The 19417-nt window shown below is 41.8% G+C and overlaps 1 protein-coding gene across 1 annotated transcript; it reads right to left on the bottom strand.

The window, feature by feature from the left end:
• Window positions 1–1186: 1186 nt before the first annotated feature.
• Window positions 1187–17979, bottom strand: frzb (frizzled related protein). Its single transcript, XM_018697332.2, has 8 exons — window positions 17570–17979; window positions 10251–10499; window positions 8327–8362; window positions 8104–8163; window positions 7532–7597; window positions 5576–5780; window positions 5049–5112; window positions 1187–4816 (listed from the first exon to the last, which is right to left on the bottom strand). The coding sequence occupies exons 1-8, from the start codon at window positions 17772–17774 to the stop codon at window positions 4745–4747; spliced, it is 957 nt and encodes a 318-aa protein (XP_018552848.1). The 5' UTR covers window positions 17775–17979; the 3' UTR covers window positions 1187–4744.
• Between the last annotated feature and the right edge of the window lie 1438 nt (window positions 17980–19417).

Genomic DNA, 19417 nt, shown 5'->3' with positions numbered 1-19417 from the left:
AAGCACGCCTACACACACACACACACACACTACACTAAACATACTAACACACACACACACACACTAAACATACTAACACACACACACACACACGCTACACGCTGGCCGTGTTTCATGCTGCTCCTCAGTTTTGTTAAACAAACTTTACTCCCATCAGTGAGAAACACTGAAGGTCTGAGGGTTCAACTTTTCTACTTTGATATTATGTCGGTCAGTTTCAGCCTATGTTTAGATTCACTTCACATCAGACCTTTCAACTAGTTTATAAAGATTTCATCGGGTTGTTGCTCTGTCATTCTCAAAGTTTGCACCATCTCCTCAGTGTTTACTCAGTGGAGATTTATTTGATCACTGAATGAAAACAGGTTGAAACACACAAACTTGTTCTTGCTCAGGCTCAAGCAGCATGTGAATGCAGTGGCATGTGAGGGCTGTGGAGGTGTTGGTTTGCATGTGCAAAAGATGATGATACAAAGTGGAAGAAAAGAGCAGGTGAGCACGTGGGCCAGCTTTTATAGTGTGGAAGACGCAGGTGAAGTGCATCAGCTGACGACCCTCCAATGTCGACCAATCACCTGCTGAGGTTGGTCTCTGGCACAGTGGGGGGTGGGGTTACTTTTGGTACAGTGATCTCTAGTTGCTTCTGAATGACCAGATGTTTCCTAACAGACTCTTCATACATAAAAAAAAGCCTTTAATTCTTATTGGTACAACCCAATTTAGTAAGTCATGTAGTTTGAAATGGGCAAGTTGTGACTAAAGGGGGCAGTATGCTCCGTCAGAACTGCTTGCCACATGGTCGGACAGCTTCTAAACTTTTCCTCTGAACGACTGAGGCCAACACTATGAAGGTCTCCCAGGGGAGAGTGCCTTAAAATATGCACCGTTATCCCTGAACTGAAATGATACTGAACCGCCACCCCTGTTCAGAGGAGGTATAAATATTTTTCCAGTGTGGTCAGAAAACACATTTCTAGTGTTTCCCTGCCAAACTTCTGAAGGACTGTACTCACAAAGTTAGAAATGGATTTATAAATATCTGGTGCAACCCAGTCCAGAAAACAATACTTGATGGATGGATGGAAAATGGAGGTAAGACTTTCTTACCAGTAAAAAAAAATTGCATTTAGCTCTGAGATCGGTACCACTTCTATACAAACACACAAAAGAACAACATGAAACCCACTTTGAACACGTTGTCTAAATTCATGTTTAATGGTTCAAACGGCTGTGAAGTCCAGAGCGCAAAATATCAGAGTGTTAGTACAGTTTACTGATTAAAGTAGTGTAGTATTGAGTGTTAGTGTGTTTACATGAACAGAGATACTGTGCGATAATGAGAGTACTGTTTGTTTATCAGAGGCTGTGTTCAGACAGCAGGGGCCCCAGTCTGCAAGTCGTTAATGAAACGAAAAAGGACTCATTATAAAGTCTTTTGGACACGTCACTGTAGGTAAAGCACAGGTGTAAATTCTAAAACCAGTGATGACTGAATTTAGTTTCTTCAGTTTCAGGGTCCTGGTGTTGTGCATGCTAGACTACAACAGAGCCACTGTTAATGTTATCAGCAGAGTCTGATGGACAGTTCTCAGAGCTCATTCGTGAGGGTGAAGACCATCTGGCTGCAGTGCGATGACTCTGGTTCATTTCCTATGGGATGCAAGTGAATCATGTTCCATAATAAATTCCTACTGTTCCTCAGAGAAGCTGGACTGACCCACGACACAAGAAAAAAGGAAGGTTTAAAAAGCGCAAATATGGCAAACTGTGGCAAACTTCCACATCCCACTGACAAAGAAAAGAAAAGGAACACTCAGAATTATTATTCTTAATTCAACTCAAACTGTTTTTCTTGTTTGTTTGATGCTACCGCAAAGACAAAGAGCAACTAAGAAAGTTTGTTTTGGAGGCAAGTCCTGTAAATTGTCTGGTTGTTAGGCTGCATACGCAGATGAGCTAAAACATTATGACCACTCGAAGATGAAGCAGGTAATACCGATTGTCTCGTAACAGTGGTGCAGTGAACAGTCGGTTCTCATAGTCAACAAACTGTTGCATCCAGCAGTGATGAGTACCCACCAACAAAGGTCCAAGGAGACCATGAACCCAAAGCAGGGTTTTGGGGGATGTGCTGGAATAAGTCTGATCCCTGGCAGCTCCTCCTCGGCACCTACAGGACTCAAAGGTCTTAGTACCAGGTACCGCAGGGCACCTTCAGGGGTCTTGTAGAGTCCATGCCATGGCAGGTTTGGAGCTGTTCTGGCAGCACACTGAGGACCAACAGCATATTAGCCAGGGGTGGTCAGAATGTTTTGGCTCATCGGTGTATTTACACAATGCTCGCAGACGTGCAAGTGTCAGACAACAAAGGTGTCGCAGGATTTTTTCTTGCTTCCAGTGGGTCTTCACATTCAACAATGAAATGCAGGCTCAGACACAGGTACAGTCACATTAGTCCTCTGTTTATCAAAGTTACTGTGCCCTTGTTTCACAAAAAAGACGGGATGGCACATTTATGAAGCAGGTAACATATAAATACTGATCAGAGTTGTACTAATCATGGTGATGACACTAGAATCATTTTATTGCCAAACACAGTGTATCTGTGTTTCTGTCGGCTGACCATCCAAATCTGCCAAATCAAAGTTAAACAAAGGTCAGCTCTGAGCTCTGAGGTCAGACAGGAGACAGACAGAAATGTAATGTGACCGTACCTTTCCAGCTTTCCACCCCCAGCACACCCCTCACATCAATCAAACAAGCAGCGTGTTTTAGTAACGGTTCAACATCTTTCACTTTCCCTCAGATCATCAGAGAACATAATACTGTCACATGACCTGAACTTGGCCAAGTAGAAAAAAATTAAATTAAGATTCAAACTGATTACAGTGAGTAGGGCTGCAATGATCAATTATCTAATTTAGCAAATCCTCACAAATGAATGTTTACTTGAAAAATGACTTAAATGATTAATCAATGATTTTTCTGTCGACTGTCTAAGTGATTAATCATTGCAGCTGTAAAAGTGAACAAAAGATCAGTTCTAATAAACTTCTGTGATTGATCGACATGCATTCTGATGATTTTACAATGACACCCGAGTGGGTGGAGAGATAAATGAATGCTTGTTCAGCCATTAGTGAAACTCATCAAAGACAATCTGAAAACTGTTTCCTCTGGTTTATGTTGTAATTCACATGTGACCAGAGCAGATTTGTGTCAGCAACTCCCCCAACTTCCATTATAAAACTGGATATTATAATAACAATTATTAGTTTCATATGTATATATACATGTTTGGAGTCTGGAGGGTGCCATTTTAAATAATGCTTTAAAAAACTCATTCAGTGAGTTTAATCTGTTAATAGTTTATCAATTAAATGACAAACTGTTACCCAATTTTTAGAAGGCTTTTAAAATGTTTGTTTTTGTTTTTCAGTTTACTAAAATATCTGCACATCATATTCCATCTCACATTATATCGTTTCCTGCTCTGTCAATTTACATTTTCCATTTCATGATTAATTTAATTCAAAGACATGAAGTGGCACACTCCAGGCTCCTGACATGTAGACCTTAACCAACAAATGATGATGTGAGCAGTTTGTAACACGGATATATGTCGTTTTCTGTTGTCATGACACATATCTATGGACAGATTTTGAGACAACAGACCCCTGGGCACAGACATCTAAAAAACCTACATAGGAGCACACCCACATTCAAAGAGACAGTGTCTCTTTGTGGTAGTTTTGTGCATCTTTGTAGTCATGTAATGTGTCTCTATAGTTGTTTTGTGTCTCTTTGTAGTAATTTTTTGCGTCTTTATTGTCACTGTTTATCTCTTTCTTTGTGGTAGTTTTGCATCTCTTTGTTGGAATTTTTGTCTCTTTGTCTCTTCATAATCATAGTTATGCATGTCTTTATTGTCTCTCTTGTATTCGTATGATCGAGCTTCCCAAAAGAAATGTTAATAGTTTCTTCAAACAGATGCTCTGGCCCCTGGGCCTGTGTCCAGTAGGTCCATCCAGTAATCCACCCATGGCTGGATCACACAATACTGAACAAGTCAAGTCTCTGCTGCTCTTGTTGCAGCTGCTGTTGCTCTTGTTGCTCTGGTTGTTGTTGCTGCTGCTGTATGAACAAAGCATGAATAATCTTCTTTCCTTCCTTTATGCAGAGTTCAGTAAAGTTCAGGTCATGGTTACAGACCTATCATAGTCCAAATGTCCAAGTCCAAATGGCTTTCATATCATTTAAATGTCCTCCATCCCACTGCCATGGTAACATGGCCAACATCCAGGATTATTAAAGACTGTGACCATGGAGAGGAGCTGTGGAGCCAACATGGCTGCCACTGAAAAGAAATGTGTTCCAAAAAAGTGTCACGTACAGACTGTATGGCTGTGCGTAGGTTTAGTACAGCTCAGAAGCTCCTGTCTTTATTGAGTGCTTTAGGTGTACACACACACACACACACACACACAGACACAGACACACACACGCACGCACTTCACACATGCACATACATACAAACACATACACTTGTACACACTGACAAACACACACTAAAACGCACACTAAATAATGTTTGTGCAAAGAAAATAAATGACAAAAATCAGACTCCAGTCTGACAAATGAAGAGATGAACTACATTCAGCTACAACAGCCTGTGATAGTGCAATATCTACACACACACACACACACACACACACACACACACACACACACACACAGTCAGATCTCAGTGGCGATTCTGGCGCGGGGTTCCTCCGCCTCCCCCTCCCCCTCCCCTTTTCATGAGGACATCCCATCTCTGGACAGAAAGAAAAGACAAACAGGAAGTGAAAATGAAGTCAGTGGAAGGACGCTACGTAAAGCTGGTGCAACATGGTAACACAGTTCAGTATTAACTTTAAAAAGTATCATTGCAGATGTGTTTACATAGAGAGTAAGAGGAGCTGCTGCTCTGAGACCAGTCGGCACTGATTTGTTTTGGATTGAAAACTACTGCTGTCTGTTTGTGTGCATTTGAATGTGAATCGTACCTTGACCTTCTTGTCCATTTTATCCTTCCACCTCTGAGCAATGGAGCGGTCAATCAGAAGCAACCTGCAACCAACAAGACAGAGTGAGGTTTATACTCCGAGCTCTGATGATGTCAGAAGCAGAAGAAATATTCATTTTTGTGCAGCTTCAGGGAAAATGAGCAGTGGTCCTGGAGTTTTAACTGTCATCGAGTAAATACATGAATGTAAAGAAATCATTAGGATCTTTCTGATCCAACTCAGCAGGTGACTGATCACATCCATTTTCAAAGTAATTAATCACGGTAGATCGCTGCAAAGTCCGGAGAAAAGAAAACCTTTAGGGTTTTTATAAGTTGTACAAAGAAGAGAGAAACAGCCCAATCAGGAGCTGATGAGTGAGAAAAAAAACTTCAACAATACTCAAGCTCGTTTGAGAACCCCCGATTGCTTTACCCAAAAAAGCCTGCATCAAGTTGAAATTTAAAAATCTTATTGACCATGTGAACTTCTATCGACATCTCAGCTTTTCTTTTAGCCGCTCATACCTGGACGTCTCCTCATTCTCATAGCCCATAATGAGGTACTCCTCCCCAGGAGTCAGAGGAGGACACAGGCAGGAGGACGAGTAGTAGAGTGTTTGCGTCTCTTTGGGAATGTTGACCAGAGAGGACTTGAACACGTCCTTCACCTCCACTACCGCCGTGGGCTCTAGACCGCGATTCCTCACCTCCCGCACCCTCGCCCTGATGACTGAAGGAGAGAGTCGTCGGCATACAGGGACACATTGAACAGGCTTTTTGACTTTCCCTTGGCCCAGTTCCAGACCTCTGAATATCACCTCTCAGGTTTTTTGTAGAAATTCAAGTAGGCCTGGTGTTGTGCTTGTTGATGGCTGTTCTCTGCTTGAGAAAACAACTGACAAATCAGAGCTTTGTAGGTGGGATTGAGAAAGGAGGTGTCAACTTCCTGTGCTGGAGCCCAAAAAAATTAAGAGGAAATTGCCACAAACATGCAACAAGCAACAACAGATCAAGATTTCCAGTTTCACAGTGAGCATATGGAACTTGAGCAGGTGGGACAAAATTAAGAACAAGATCCACTTTCTTCTTGTATTAGTTCTCATGCAGCCTGTTTGAAATCTGTGTTTGTTCATTGAATGGCCTGGTAGTTTTGGTGGTGGAAAATGTCATATAATATATAAACAGTTTCTGTCCAGGGAGTCCAATGACAGCATAAGAACAAGATGAACATTTACCAAACACAAGCAAATAATTCACATGATGCACGAGAACAGGCCTTCTATCACAAGTATGGCACTAAAAAATAAGTGGAAGTTATGAGTTTGAGTAGAGACCAGCACAGCCAGTAAACAGCAGGTCAGAGTCATAAGTAAAATCAACAGCAGTGTTAAAAAGTGAGTTCCAGCAATCAAATTATAAAGACCACCTTGTTGTGCGCTCTGACATGCCACCATGCTTCGCTAAACTCCCCTGTTTTAATTATATCTGAATATTTTGAAAGTGAGCTCTTGTTTTTAATGATGGCTGGAAAAAATCTAAAATCTTACCCAAATGGATTGTGTGGCCAAAGGCATTAGTGAGCTCCAGAAGTCCACATGGAAATCTCTGCTGGATTTGCCAAATCATGCCTGTGCGCTGTAATCATCTGGAAAAGCCTCTCTGGTTTTTTAGCTTTTGTGTGTCTAATTTAATCTAAGTAACCTAACAGCCTTGGCACTAGAGTCTTTCCCACTACACGAAGGAGAAAAACAGGTCTGAGAGAATAAATCCACTGAGGAGGTTAGTGACTCGCACTCCTTCTTCTCAGAATCATATATCTGTGTGGTTTGTTCATTCATCCATCCATTATCTTTACCACTTATCTGTTAAGGTCGCAGGGCTGGATCATATCCAGCTGTCATTGGCGAGAGCAGAGTACACCCTATATGGATCACCAGTCCATCACAGGGCCAACTTATATAGACAAACAACCAGTCACACTCACATTCACACCTACAGACACCAATTAACTTAAGTTGCATGTCTGTAGACTGTGGGAGGAAGCTGGAGTACCCAGAGAGAACCCACACAGGCACGGGGAGAACATGTAAACTCCATACACAAATTTGAGCCAGGGCTCAAACCCAGAAACCTCTTGCTGTGAGGCGACAGTGCTAACCACTGCACCATGCCGCCCTGTATGGTTTGTGCTTGTCTTATATATGATATATGTCATAATATAGTCAAAACGAATACACTGCAAAACATGAAAGCAACCTGAACACTGCTGAAATCTTCTCAGAGCTGGAGACTGACTGTTGATTCTCAGTGGGATCGACAGGGATGGACTGGATGCATAGATCAACAATATTATCATATTGTCTGCATATACTGGTAACTAATGGAGTCTTATTAATATATCAGCAGGTTCTACTGTGTATGATTATGTTAGAATAAAAACACAAATGACATACATATTGGATAAAGTCCTGGATGACTCACCATAGTTGTAGTTGTTCCTCGTGTAGGTTCTCTGATTCATTTTGATTATTTTACATCTACAGCGATCTGAAGACAAACACAAACAGACAGCAGGTGATCCTTGGATCATAATTTTTAAAAGATAAGCAGACACCGCAACACTGTGTTCATGTCACGTATCCTATATGATGTGATGATAACGCTGGAAAGATTTCTACACTGATGCCTTCTGAGCAATCATGTCAGCTAAAAATGGATGTATGATTGTTGATGTTGCGACAGTTAAAAATGTTGCAGTATATCCAAAAAAAGAAAATGGTAATCGTGATAACCCTGGATAGGACATAGATGTGGCAATAGTCCTGCTCCAGTACAAATCATAATGATCGCTTGCTGTGAAATTTACACACAACTTATACATGTCTTTTGACACATGGTGTAACATGATGATGATTCTGGTCTGAAATCTTAGTGTTCTGCTCATCATAGAGAAAACTACTGAGTGAGTAAATGAGTGAATGAGGGAGTGATTTTGGACATAGCCTCAGTGTGTCCTTTGGTCCTCATAATTGCGACAGAGGTAAACAGGTTACCTCCATTTGGTCCTCTGCAGTGGAGGTTGTTGGAGTCCATTGGAAAGTCTGGACTGGATTCTGTCAGAGGACGAAACACACAAAACATCCACTTTTTAGTGAACTGGTTTCTAGACTGTGACTGATTGGCTGAGTTGGTGCTCTGATACTTGTGAAGATCAGCCTGATCAAGTAGGTAAACAAAGCCTGAGCAGAGAGGAAGAAAAAGGTCTCACGGCCTCACCTGGATTACACCTGGCTGGGTCCTGGTAGTATGGATCTACAGAGACACAGAGAGGCACCGGTCAGTGTCAGAACAGAAGGAGAACACATCCCCTTGTTTCTTGGGTTCATACAGGTTATCTGGGCACGTCCAACAGGAAGAAACCCCTGGAGCGAACCGAGTACACACTGGAAGGATTACATATCCCATCTGGCCAGGGAATGTTTTGAGAACTTAAACAAGGAGCTTGTCTAACCTGCCGCTACCACGGTCTGGTCCTGAGAGGAAAGGTAATAGGTTCATTAAAATCTAAAGGGTTGAAAGGTACAGTGGATCTCATTGATTACTGTTATTACAGATATTTGTTGATCTTTTTTCCTACGATTTCCCACATGACGTTGTTGTCTCTTTCCAACCTGTAGAATTGGACACGCCCACTATTGTTGTTTGCTATTTTTTTGACTCCAGCTGGGAACTGACTTTTCGTGCTCCCAACCAATTTATCTTTGGTCAAAATGGTCATAAATGGTTCAAATATATGTGGTCAAACTGGAATGGACCCTGTTCCATGTTGGTGGAAAAGGGGTAGCTGTACTCTCTAAGCCCCTTCACCTCATTCCACTTTGGGCTGTCTGAGATGCCAACAGTTGTGAGAGAAACGTGGTAAAATCTGTAATTGTCACTTGACAAAATGGAACTGTGAGACATGTCCACCAGTGACTGATTTGGAGCTTTAAATTAACTGAAGCCTGTTTATTATTTTGCCGCATTTTCAAAACGTGAGCAGCGCAGATGAATGATGTATCTCTGCTGTAGTGTCGGAGAGTAGGAGTCTGATGCAGATTAAGACCAGGATTTTATAAGATCCATCCTGCACAGTGCGACATGCAGGAAACCTACAACACCAACTGAACAGTAAATGGAGACAAACTGTGGCTGCTTCAGCTTTCCGTTCCAACAGCAGACAAACTTCTTAAAGCAACATTCAGACTGGAGTCCTGCTGAAAATCGCTGGAATGACTTAAACGATCCACCCTGACTGAACCTCAGCAAATCAACAAATCACACCGAGGGAAAATCCCCAAACCCTGCTGAGCCGAGCCGAGCCAGGGCAGCTCAGAGATACGTGGGTGTTTCGTTATGGAAGTCGAGGGGATTGAGATGACGTTTTTTTTTCAGGACTTGCTGGTCCAGGGCCTGTTTAAAGAAGCAGAGGACAGTGAGGGTTTTATTGAGTGTAAAACGAGTGGGCTGACCGTATCAAGGAGCTCTTTGAGAAAGTCAGTGGGAGTGAAGTCGGAGGGGAAATGACTCACGCTATCTGTTGGAGAGGGAGCAGAAACAAACTGCTGAGAGTAGAAACATGATAGAAAACACTGATAGGGCTCAGCTAAGCAGAGAAAACTGCTTCCTGATGGTCCATGTTTTTCAGAGAAGAGAGTGAAGCAGCCTCCATATTAAGAATTTTACAGAGTTTGTACCATTAAAGAAGTCACTGATGTTAATGTCTGAGTGACTCTGTGCTTTCCATGAACTGTAATTTATTTTAGATGTTTTAGATTTTAACAAATCTAAAAAAAATAAAAAAAACAGTAACAATAATGTATGTTATTGTTAGCAGTGGTACCACAATCATATATATCACACTAATCAGATATGTGGATGAGTCATTTTGTTAATAGCGTATATTTTAAAATGTTCAAATCCGTCATTAACATCGGTGGTAACTGAAAATTGAAATAAACAACAACAAAATCTTGTAATAACACCTGAAGATTATGCTTACGTGCTCAAATGTGGAACAGACTCCTGCAAAGCAACACCTGTCCAAACTTCAGGTAAAAAACATTTTATATGACGGTGTCGTATGAAGTAGTCCTGCCTTGGGACAAACACAGCAGTCATACAAAGAGTGTAATGATGACTGATGATGAATCACTGATACCTGGTCCCTCTGCTTTGACGATGGCCTCAGGTGAGATGCAGACTCCGCGGTCGTACAGCGGCAGCTCGCTGCAGGCCAGGCTGTCGGGCCAGCTGTGGTTGTAACGCTTCATCACCGGCTCACAGCCGTACTTTGCCCGTTCGCACACCGCCTTACAGGGTTTGATGGGTTCATGCTGGAAGTCGATGGTGCAGATGGGAGCGTACATGGCACACAGGAAGAAGAGTAAATCCGGACTGCAGCCAGTACCTGAACACAGACAGGTGTGTAACCAGGTGAGTACAGTTTGAGCTGGAGTCACTTGTACAAGAAAATAGAAACTAAGATGATACTTCAGCTGTAGAATTGTGCATATTTTTCCTTTTAAAACTAGTTTTGAACTAAAGTGGGAAAACTGCCTGAGCTTTACACCTCTGGCTGAGTGTTTCCTGGGGCAGCAGTTTTCTTACATGTAACATTTGGCATTGGTACGAGCCCTGTCAGCTACCATGATGCACCACTAATGGGAGCGTGTCACAGAGCCGAAAAGTGGGAGAAACTATTTTGGACACCGCTGGTTCTGGAAGTAAAAGTCCATAATTCCATAACAGTTTTCAATGCATCAACATTTTCTAAAAAATGAAAACATTTCTGAGTACTTCTTCCAACACTACTTTTACAACAGTGAAGATGACGGTGCATTCAGGGACCTGCCTCACACAGGACTGAGTGTACACTAACTACTGTCCTACTGCTGGTTTCACACAGGACACTGGGTTAGAGGACGGATCAGTGTTTTTTTGCAGGGGATGACTGAGGTTTGGCTGCACAGCTTCACGATGAAGTCACAGAAATATTTAGAACTTGTGACCTGAGACTGCCTCCTGGTTTCTGGCCTGCAGATCTTTCATTAGGACATTTTTCTGGTTAAGGCTTATTGCCTTTCCACTTTCTCTCTCCACTCCTCTGACCTCAGCAGAGCTCTAAGCTCAGAGTATGCATCAGGAAATATCCACATATCTTTAAATCTGATACAGTTTTACAGTTAAAGATAATCAAAATGGGTCTTAGCTAACCGGCTAACTCATTGCATTAAAAAGGTGAATATTACAGCTGAAAATGGTGAAAAGTGCTCAGGAGGAGAAAAGGGAACATGAAATAACAGAACATTAACATTAAGAAAGAAACATGTGCTGAGGTCAGTGATCACCATCAGCATCACATATACAGATAAATGAATCATTCAAAATACAACTGTGGAAATGTTAAACTCTCTGGCAGGTTGTGAGATAAGGAATATTTCAGCCAAGCAAAGAGATCAAAATGGCGGACTGATGGACTTGCCACCCCCTGCTGTGACTGTTCAACTGTCTGTTTGATGAAGTGCTGCCTGACTGTGGCACTGTGGACTGTCACACCTAGCAGTATATCAGCTCTATATCCTCATTACAAAGGCTCATCAATGACGCTGCTGGAGGCTGAAAACAGATTCCCTGGTCAGACTAAATCAGTTCACAGTAAAGTTCACTGTTGACGAAAAGGAACTGTGCAATATTTACTCTGGACAGAGAGAGACATTTGGAGTTTACAGACTGAGATAATGTATGTACAGAACGTGCAGATTTGCAGAGCAGTGTTATTAGCTCAACTTATCAAAAACACACAGACGCTGTGAGATTGGGTATCTGCAGGGAAGAAAACACACCAAACAGACACTGCTCCAGGAACAGGGTCACCACTTACTGTGGTAAATATAGAAACATAACTGGAATAATTTTACTTAATCTTTTGCAGATATTCCACAAAACCCACATTTTTCAAATGCTGCGAGTCGAATAAACTAAACTCCACATAAATCTCTAAATATTGACAATTAAAACCAAAACTATCTGCATGGTTAGACACCACTACAAGGGAGGGAGAAAACCTGCTTTTTATAATTTGGGTGAACTTTTAACATTGAGGCCAGTTTGTGTTTAATGATCAGCTGCATCAATCTGAGTTTATTTTATTATCTTCTGGACTGAAGTGAAACCATAAAGTGAAGGTTTGGCGGTGGTGCAGCTGGACAGATCGGCTCTCTATGATAATGAACATTCAGACAGTAAAAGCACCTCAGCTCAATAGAGCAGAACAAAAAGAACAAGAAAACACCAGCAACATCAATATTTACCGAATTCACCTTTAACCTCTCGACTTACCCTCAAACACACACTCGAAGATTTGTGAGTCATGCCAGCAGCGTCAGTCGGTCGGCCCAACACTTATCACAAATATCCCAACAACTGCTGGATGAACTGACATGATACCTTTGTACAGACATTCATGATTCCCAGAGGATGAATCCTGTTGGCTGTTGGTTTACTCTGACTTTTCCTCTAGCGCCACCAGCAGGTTGACATTAGTGGATCAGAGTGAAAAATCACCACAACTGGTGGATGGATTGCAATGAAATCCTTCAAACACACTCATGGTTCCCAGAGGATAAATCCTAACATCACTGCAGATCCTCTGGCATTAAAAACAAATATTTAAAATCAAGTATAGAGTCAAACTACATGACTTGTTTAATGCTTGGCCTTCTCTCTCCTGGTATCTGTTCAAGCAGTTATGCTATATTATAGCACTTAACATGTGTATCTGTCTTGTATTCATTTTATTTTCTATTTTTTGCACATAAATTATTAGTTATTCTAAAAAAATCTTGTTATTTTTCCATTTTCTTCTGTATGCTGTGGTAATATGTTTTTCACTGATAAATTTTGCATTTGTGCAAACAAATAAACTAAACTTTTAACCCAGCAGCAGCAGGTCAAAGTTTCCATTTGCTGAATACTTTGGTTTGTGACCAGACACGTGTACAATTAATAACATTCCCATCATCCTCAGCTGTACTTGGCCTTTAGTGCTAATAGCAAATATTAGCATGCAAAGACGCTAAATCAAGATGGTGAACATTATAGCTGCTAATGTTAGCATTGTCACAGCATGCTGCTGTTAGGATTTAGCTGAAACCACTGCTGTGCCTAAGTACAGCCTCACTTAGCTGCTAACACAACTGTGGGCTCTTATTCTTGTTCTATAAACACACCACGGCCTCCCACAATCCCAAAACCTTTTTCCAGCTCCAAGTCGATGTTCTCAGTTGAGTTCAGGCTCTACAGCCAAACAAACCAAACTGAGGAAAAGGTTCAATGTCACGGCTGATTAAAGGAAAACTCCCTTTTCCCCAGTCTTTGTCTTGTTTGCTGAGTTTTATCCATTTCTATCTGTTCTGATAACATTTTCCTTTCCAACAGTTACACTGCCAAAACAACATCAGCAGTTTGAGGTCTGAAGGGAGCCTTTAAATCACTGACTGACACACTATGTGCGTATGTAACTAGAGTCCAGAGGGTCAAACTTTAATGTTTAAAAATGTAAGTCAGAGAAAAAAATGATGGAAATATTTTTTAATGATTCTGCAGTCAATAGGAAGGTTGTGAAGAAAATCTATCTGAGGATAATTAAATGTGTTGGTGATTGTTGGTGATGATTATTTGTCCCAACTAATAGAGCAATCAACTTATTATTGCAGCTCTATTTAAAACTGCTGCAAGTGTATTATCAGTTGTACAAAATGATTCACATACAGTGTGACAGCCCGTCAACAGGAACCTGAGGAGCATTATTTTAATAACTGATGCCAATTGCCAAATATCTGATGGTCCCAGCTTCTCACATGTGAGATTTTGCTGCATTTATTTTGACATTACAGTGATGGATTATCTCAGGATTATGGACTGACATCTGAAGACATCACATTTGGCTTGAGGAAGTTGTATTGTGCATTTTTCCCTTTTTTTGTGATGCTGTATAGACTTAATTACCAATCAAGAAGATAGTTGTGATGATAATCATTAGTTGCAGCCCTGGTGCATATATCACTAACAATCAGTAACATGTAAACCACAGTTACCATTATATGTCTCCAAAAACTGATCCAGTTGCAGTTAATTAGCGCGTGAATTCCTAGGTTATGGCCAAAAACAAAAAAATTATGTTCACGAGAATGGTACGGACGGACGGAAAACAACGTCCACATTGTCATCAAGACATAAAAATACCAACACCCTGTCCTGGGTGGTTTTCATGGGTACTAGTAAAGATACTGCATTGGAGCGATAATGAGCCAAAATGGGTAAATGATGTCCTGATGACTGTCAAGACTTTACAGCACACCCATGATAAAAATCCTACAACACCGCAGCTATTTCTCCCGGAGAACTGGAACACATTTTGGCAAGAATTCCTGGGAAAAACCAAGATCTCCATTCCTGGTATTCAACCCCAGTCATGTAATGAGCCTTTACGGTCAGTTGGCTAGATAATTATGTAAATGAGTCCATTAATATTTGTGGACATAATTAGTCATCCTGGTCAGAGGGAGTCGATCAGACAGAGGCGGCTGGGTTTCTTGTTTTGACTGGATCACGTTCACTTGTCTTTGTGCTCAAGGATGATTCCAGCCTGAAGGTTTTATTTTTAATGTTCTGTCTGTAACTAATTTTACAAATGCCAGAGTGACTAAAAGGTTTCTCAAATAGCCACGCAGAACCATGATATGTGGGATGACCGTCTGGGAGCAGGATTGCAGTCAAACCAGAAACCAACAGTGGGCTGTAACTCTGACCAACTCTTTAAAGTACAGCTGCCTCGACCCTCACTGCTGCTGCAGGAGCCAAATTTTTTCCTTTTCTGAGTAAACTTAATCAGAATGATGGTTCCCACAAAAATGTTTCCATGATCACTGAGTGAACTGAAGGTTTAAGGTTTCCTGTTTCTCAGTCAGGAGCGTTCAGACCCGATCCAGCTCTGCTCCAGCAGTTTGATCCACAGGTACAGATACCCACCTCTTCAGGAGGATTTCGCATGTAACCTACTGCAAAATAGCTTTGTATTGGAGCACATGTTAGAGGCAACAGACAATGGGTCAAATCTGACCCTCCAACAAAAACATTTAGCCCCATGATGAGGGCTGATGTTTTAGATTTTGTGGTTTGCATCAAAGTGTCTCTGTGATTTCTCATAAATCTTCTGTCAGTGGGTCTGTCATAAATCACAGTAAATCTGACCTTGCAACAGAAAAGCTCTTCTCTTAGACATTAAGTATCAAATGAGCTGCTGTAGCTCTGTTTGCCCTGACTTACTGAAGGAAAAGCTACATCTGTATTTACACACAGTCCTAAAACAGACTCGGATGAAATGAAATGCTCAAAAACAAAGGTCAATATAAGCTAAATACTCCAGGAGAAGCAGTCACAGTGGCACCTCTGATCTGGAGGATCCGGATCTATATCACTCAGGTCACTCAGGTCACAAAAGAAGTTAGACATGTGGTTTTATTTGTCCAGGTTTGAGATTTCTACCTCCAGCTGAACAGAATCAGTCTACGTCCTAACACTTTTACAGAGAGACCCAGTTACATTTAGCAGAGTTGGATCTGGTTTGAGTGGTTTCTCCAGGACCTGAGGCAGAGATTAGAGGGTTTTAATCCAATGATCCACAACACACGAGCTGCCGAGGCCGGTGTGAAAAGTATGACTGACCACACCTGACCGTGCACAGCTGGGGTGTCGGGGTGTGGTGGGAGGTTCAGCAGATTTAAAGGTGCGCTGTGGAGTTTCCTTATGAACAAAGTTATGTTTATGTTCAGTGTTTTTCATCTGAACATCCTGAGTTCTGATAAATGTGTTGAATGTGTTCCATGTTTACCAGCTGAGTCTTCTTCTCTGCCTGTGTTGGTGCCTGTTTTGTTTCCTTGCACGTTAACGTGTTAGAGTGTGATAGAAATAAAACAGTGACCAACTCGTTCGGGCACCTTTTAAAGTGCAGGTCCACCAGACGTCTCCTCAGCTGACCCTGCACTCTGCTCTGAACTGGATGAAGTCACAGTTCATATGTGGATGATGAATAAATACTGGGCAAAGCGATGGTTTATCACTAAAACACAAACCTCTCCATCTGCAGACACAGTGCATCACTCACAACAGAAACACTTTGATTCATCAGTCACACAGAAGAAGATCAAAGATCAGTGGTTTTAACCTCAGACATGTAGATCCACAGAGAATCACTGTGAGCTGACGGTTCAGAGAAACAGGAGCAGTGTTTCTCAAACAGCAGCCCCACAAACTAAACTCCATTCATCTCCACTGTGTTTGGATGGAGAGACTTACAAACAACACTATCTGGCATTTTTGGTGAACTGAACCTTTAAAGTAATCAGACTCTCCCTCTTTCTGTTCTGTCCTGCATCTTCTCTTTCCTCACTTTCCTTCCTTCTCTTTCTGTCTCCATTTCCTTTTATTTCCATCTGTCCGTCTCAGTAATTAAAACCAGAGATTCCATCAGAGATTCATCTGCTGATTATTTTAGTTGTGTCATTGTTTTGTTTATAAAATCACAATTTCTCAAACCCAAAGATGAATGATGTTCAGTTTCCAGTTATATAAAGCAGCAAGGCCTCAGATCTGAGAAGCTGTAACAGATCAGTTTGGATCTTTTGATCTAATGGATTATTAAACTAGCTGCTGTCGGTCTGTTGATTGTTTCAGCTCCAACTGAAGCAGTTCATGTCTTTAGGTTTAGGATGATGACGATGATGATGATGTTTGTGAGGCTGCAGCACTGACAGTGATACAGCAGCTAATCAATACAATTTAAGTAACAAGACTTAAGCTTCAGAGTATTTTTACCATGAGAGATATTTGTAATCATAGTTTTAAATTAATATACTGACAGTTGCCATGCTCAGTCAACTAATTAGCTCATGCACTGATACAACTAATGATTCATTATATCATTAAATAATCTGCAGATTATTGTTTGGTTAAATCACATTATTATTATTATGTTTTTTAAAAAGCCCAGGCTGACATATTTAAATAGTTTTTGTCCAAAACCTGCAGATATTGTTTATTATCACAGAAGAGTGAGAAAAAAAAACTTCAACGATTATCTGATGATCAGATTTGTTGATGATTAATTTTCAATCAACTAACATTTAATTGATTATTAGCGTCACACTTTTTAAACCTTTTACAGCATCATTTAATATGAATATGTCATGAAAATATTGTCTACCAAACCAGGACCTTTAGATAAGTTGACATAAAGAAATGTAACACAAAGTAAAAGTGTTGCAGACAGAGAGTGAAGTCAGACTGGAGTGTGTGTTGGTGCAGAGCTGTGTGTGTGTGTGTGTGTGTGTGTGTGTCAGAGCTGCTGTCAGTTAATTAGCCTCTGAATCCATTAAAGAATTAATTAGGAGGTTAATTGGTGCACAGAGCAGGACTCACCCAGCAGCCCTTCAAACTGCTCGATGGCCAGCACCGCGTTGTCCTGCGTGCTGTGGTGGAGGTGGTTCGGCATCTTGGTCATGTTCCACGGCATGGACCGGCACAGCGGGATCCGCACCGGCTCGCAGGACGCCGCCCGGACCGCGGCCGGCCACAGCGCGCAGGACACGGCCAGCAGAGACACGGAGAGTCCCGGGGAGAGCATGTCGGTGCGTTCAGTGAGGCGACTGTCGGTGCTGCTCCGGTGAAGTCTCGCTCATTCACACGGAGTTAAATCCGAACACGGACGTGGTTTCGCTGCTGAGTGCTGGTTGTGCGCCGCTGCTGTCCGGTCTGCAGGCAGCTCGACGAGGCGGGAGGAGCTGCTTTCTTATTCAGACTTTCACCTCCTCCTCTTCCTCTATCCCTCCTTCTCTACAACTCCCCTCCTCTCGTTCCCTCACCTCTCCTCTTTGTTCTTCCCCCTCTCCCTCCCTCCTCCTCTCCTCTTATCCTCCATACTAAGAGATAGATTCCTTTTAAATGAAAAGTCAACACCAGTAAAGCCGCTGAGAGCTCATAGATGTGTGTGTCATGAAGTCAGTGCTCAGTGCTCTCATCATTTACTCGAGTACAACTGTGTTACAGTACTCGATTACAAGTGAATACTCTGCATGCACAGTTGTGATATACGTGAAATATCTAAAGATTTGAATGTAACGCGTTACCCTGTGAGGACAGCTGTTAGATCAAGTACAAAGTAAAGTACTGGTAAATGGACTTAGTTACTTTCTAAAACTGCATGAAACAAGCAGCGTTCAGGGTCTTTGTTATTTTATCCTGAGGTGGGTGGCGGCCATCTTTACAAAAAGAGTGTTTTAAAGCTCAAGAAACATCAGCTCCAGCTTTCATTCAGTTCTAGTTCTGTTGTCAACAGGGCACAGTTCAAACTCAGGCTGAGGTTTCTGGTGTTGATTCTACAGATTCAGAATCATGTCCAGTCATGACTGCCTGCCCCCCCCCCCCCCCTCTGTGCACTCTGTACAGTATCCTGAAACCTCCAGGGCTGCTGTGTGGTAATCTGATTACACATGAGACTACCAGGGACTACAAACTAGATTTTGACACAGGAAAGGAAACAGAGCAGCGTACATCTGCTGTGCACCAAACAGGACTGGTTTGATCCCAGGCAGGGTTCTCTGATGGACCTGAAACATCCAGATGAGCTCATGTATCTAAGTTCATGTATCTCTGACCTTCAGAAGGATCATCAGGCCAGTGGTGAGAAGTAACTAAGTACATTTACTCTACAGAGTACAATGCTGACGTACTTTACGCTCCTTTCTCCCTCTACTTCACTATATTTCAGAGGGACACGCTGCTTGTTTCGACAGCTGTGGTAACGTCTCAGATCGACATTTTACTCCAAACTCAAACTGATATTTTCACCACAAATCAAATCAAATCTCTTCTGTCCCATTTATCATCTGACGATCCCTCAGATTTATCTGGTGACCCTTTAGAGGGACCTGACCCCTAGGCTGAGAACCACTGGACTAATCTACCTTTTAGAGGGTATTTTTACATTATTGAATCTTTTACTTTGGTAAATGAACTGAAAACTACTCCAGCAGCAGACAGGTTATGAGACGATGGGAAAAGTGAAAGGCCCTGCACTGGGAGAGGCTCTTTGTGGTCATTTTGTGTGTTTTTTACTTGTTCTGTGTATCGTTTGATTGACTTCTCCCTCTACATGCTTCCACCACTGCACCAGGCTGAAGCTCAGTTAGCTGTTGGCATGTTATGAAGAAGACTACACCTCCCAGCATGCCCTGCAGGAACCCTGCTGTCCACTTACAACGACAAACC

The sequence above is a fragment of the Lates calcarifer genome, linkage group LG1, assembly GCF_001640805.2.
Source record: "Lates calcarifer isolate ASB-BC8 linkage group LG1, TLL_Latcal_v3, whole genome shotgun sequence".
Classification (NCBI taxonomy): Eukaryota; Metazoa; Chordata; class Actinopteri; family Centropomidae; genus Lates; species Lates calcarifer.
The sequence above is the reverse complement of the archived record's forward strand: the minus strand, read 5'-3'. Positions and strand labels throughout refer to the sequence as shown.

Coding starts and splice junctions, on each gene's coding strand:
- frzb (XM_018697332.2), bottom strand. CDS start 17,774: ATGCTCTCCCCGGGACTCTCCGTGTCTCTGCTGGCCGTGTCCTGCGCG. Junction 8,363..10,250: donor CGTCAAAGCAGAGGGACCAG/GTATCAGTGATT, acceptor GTGTCTCTGTAG/ATCCATACTACCAGGACCCA. Junction 8,164..8,326: donor CCCAGCCAGGTGTAATCCAG/GTGAGGCCGTGA, acceptor GTCCTCTGACAG/AATCCAGTCCAGACTTTCCA.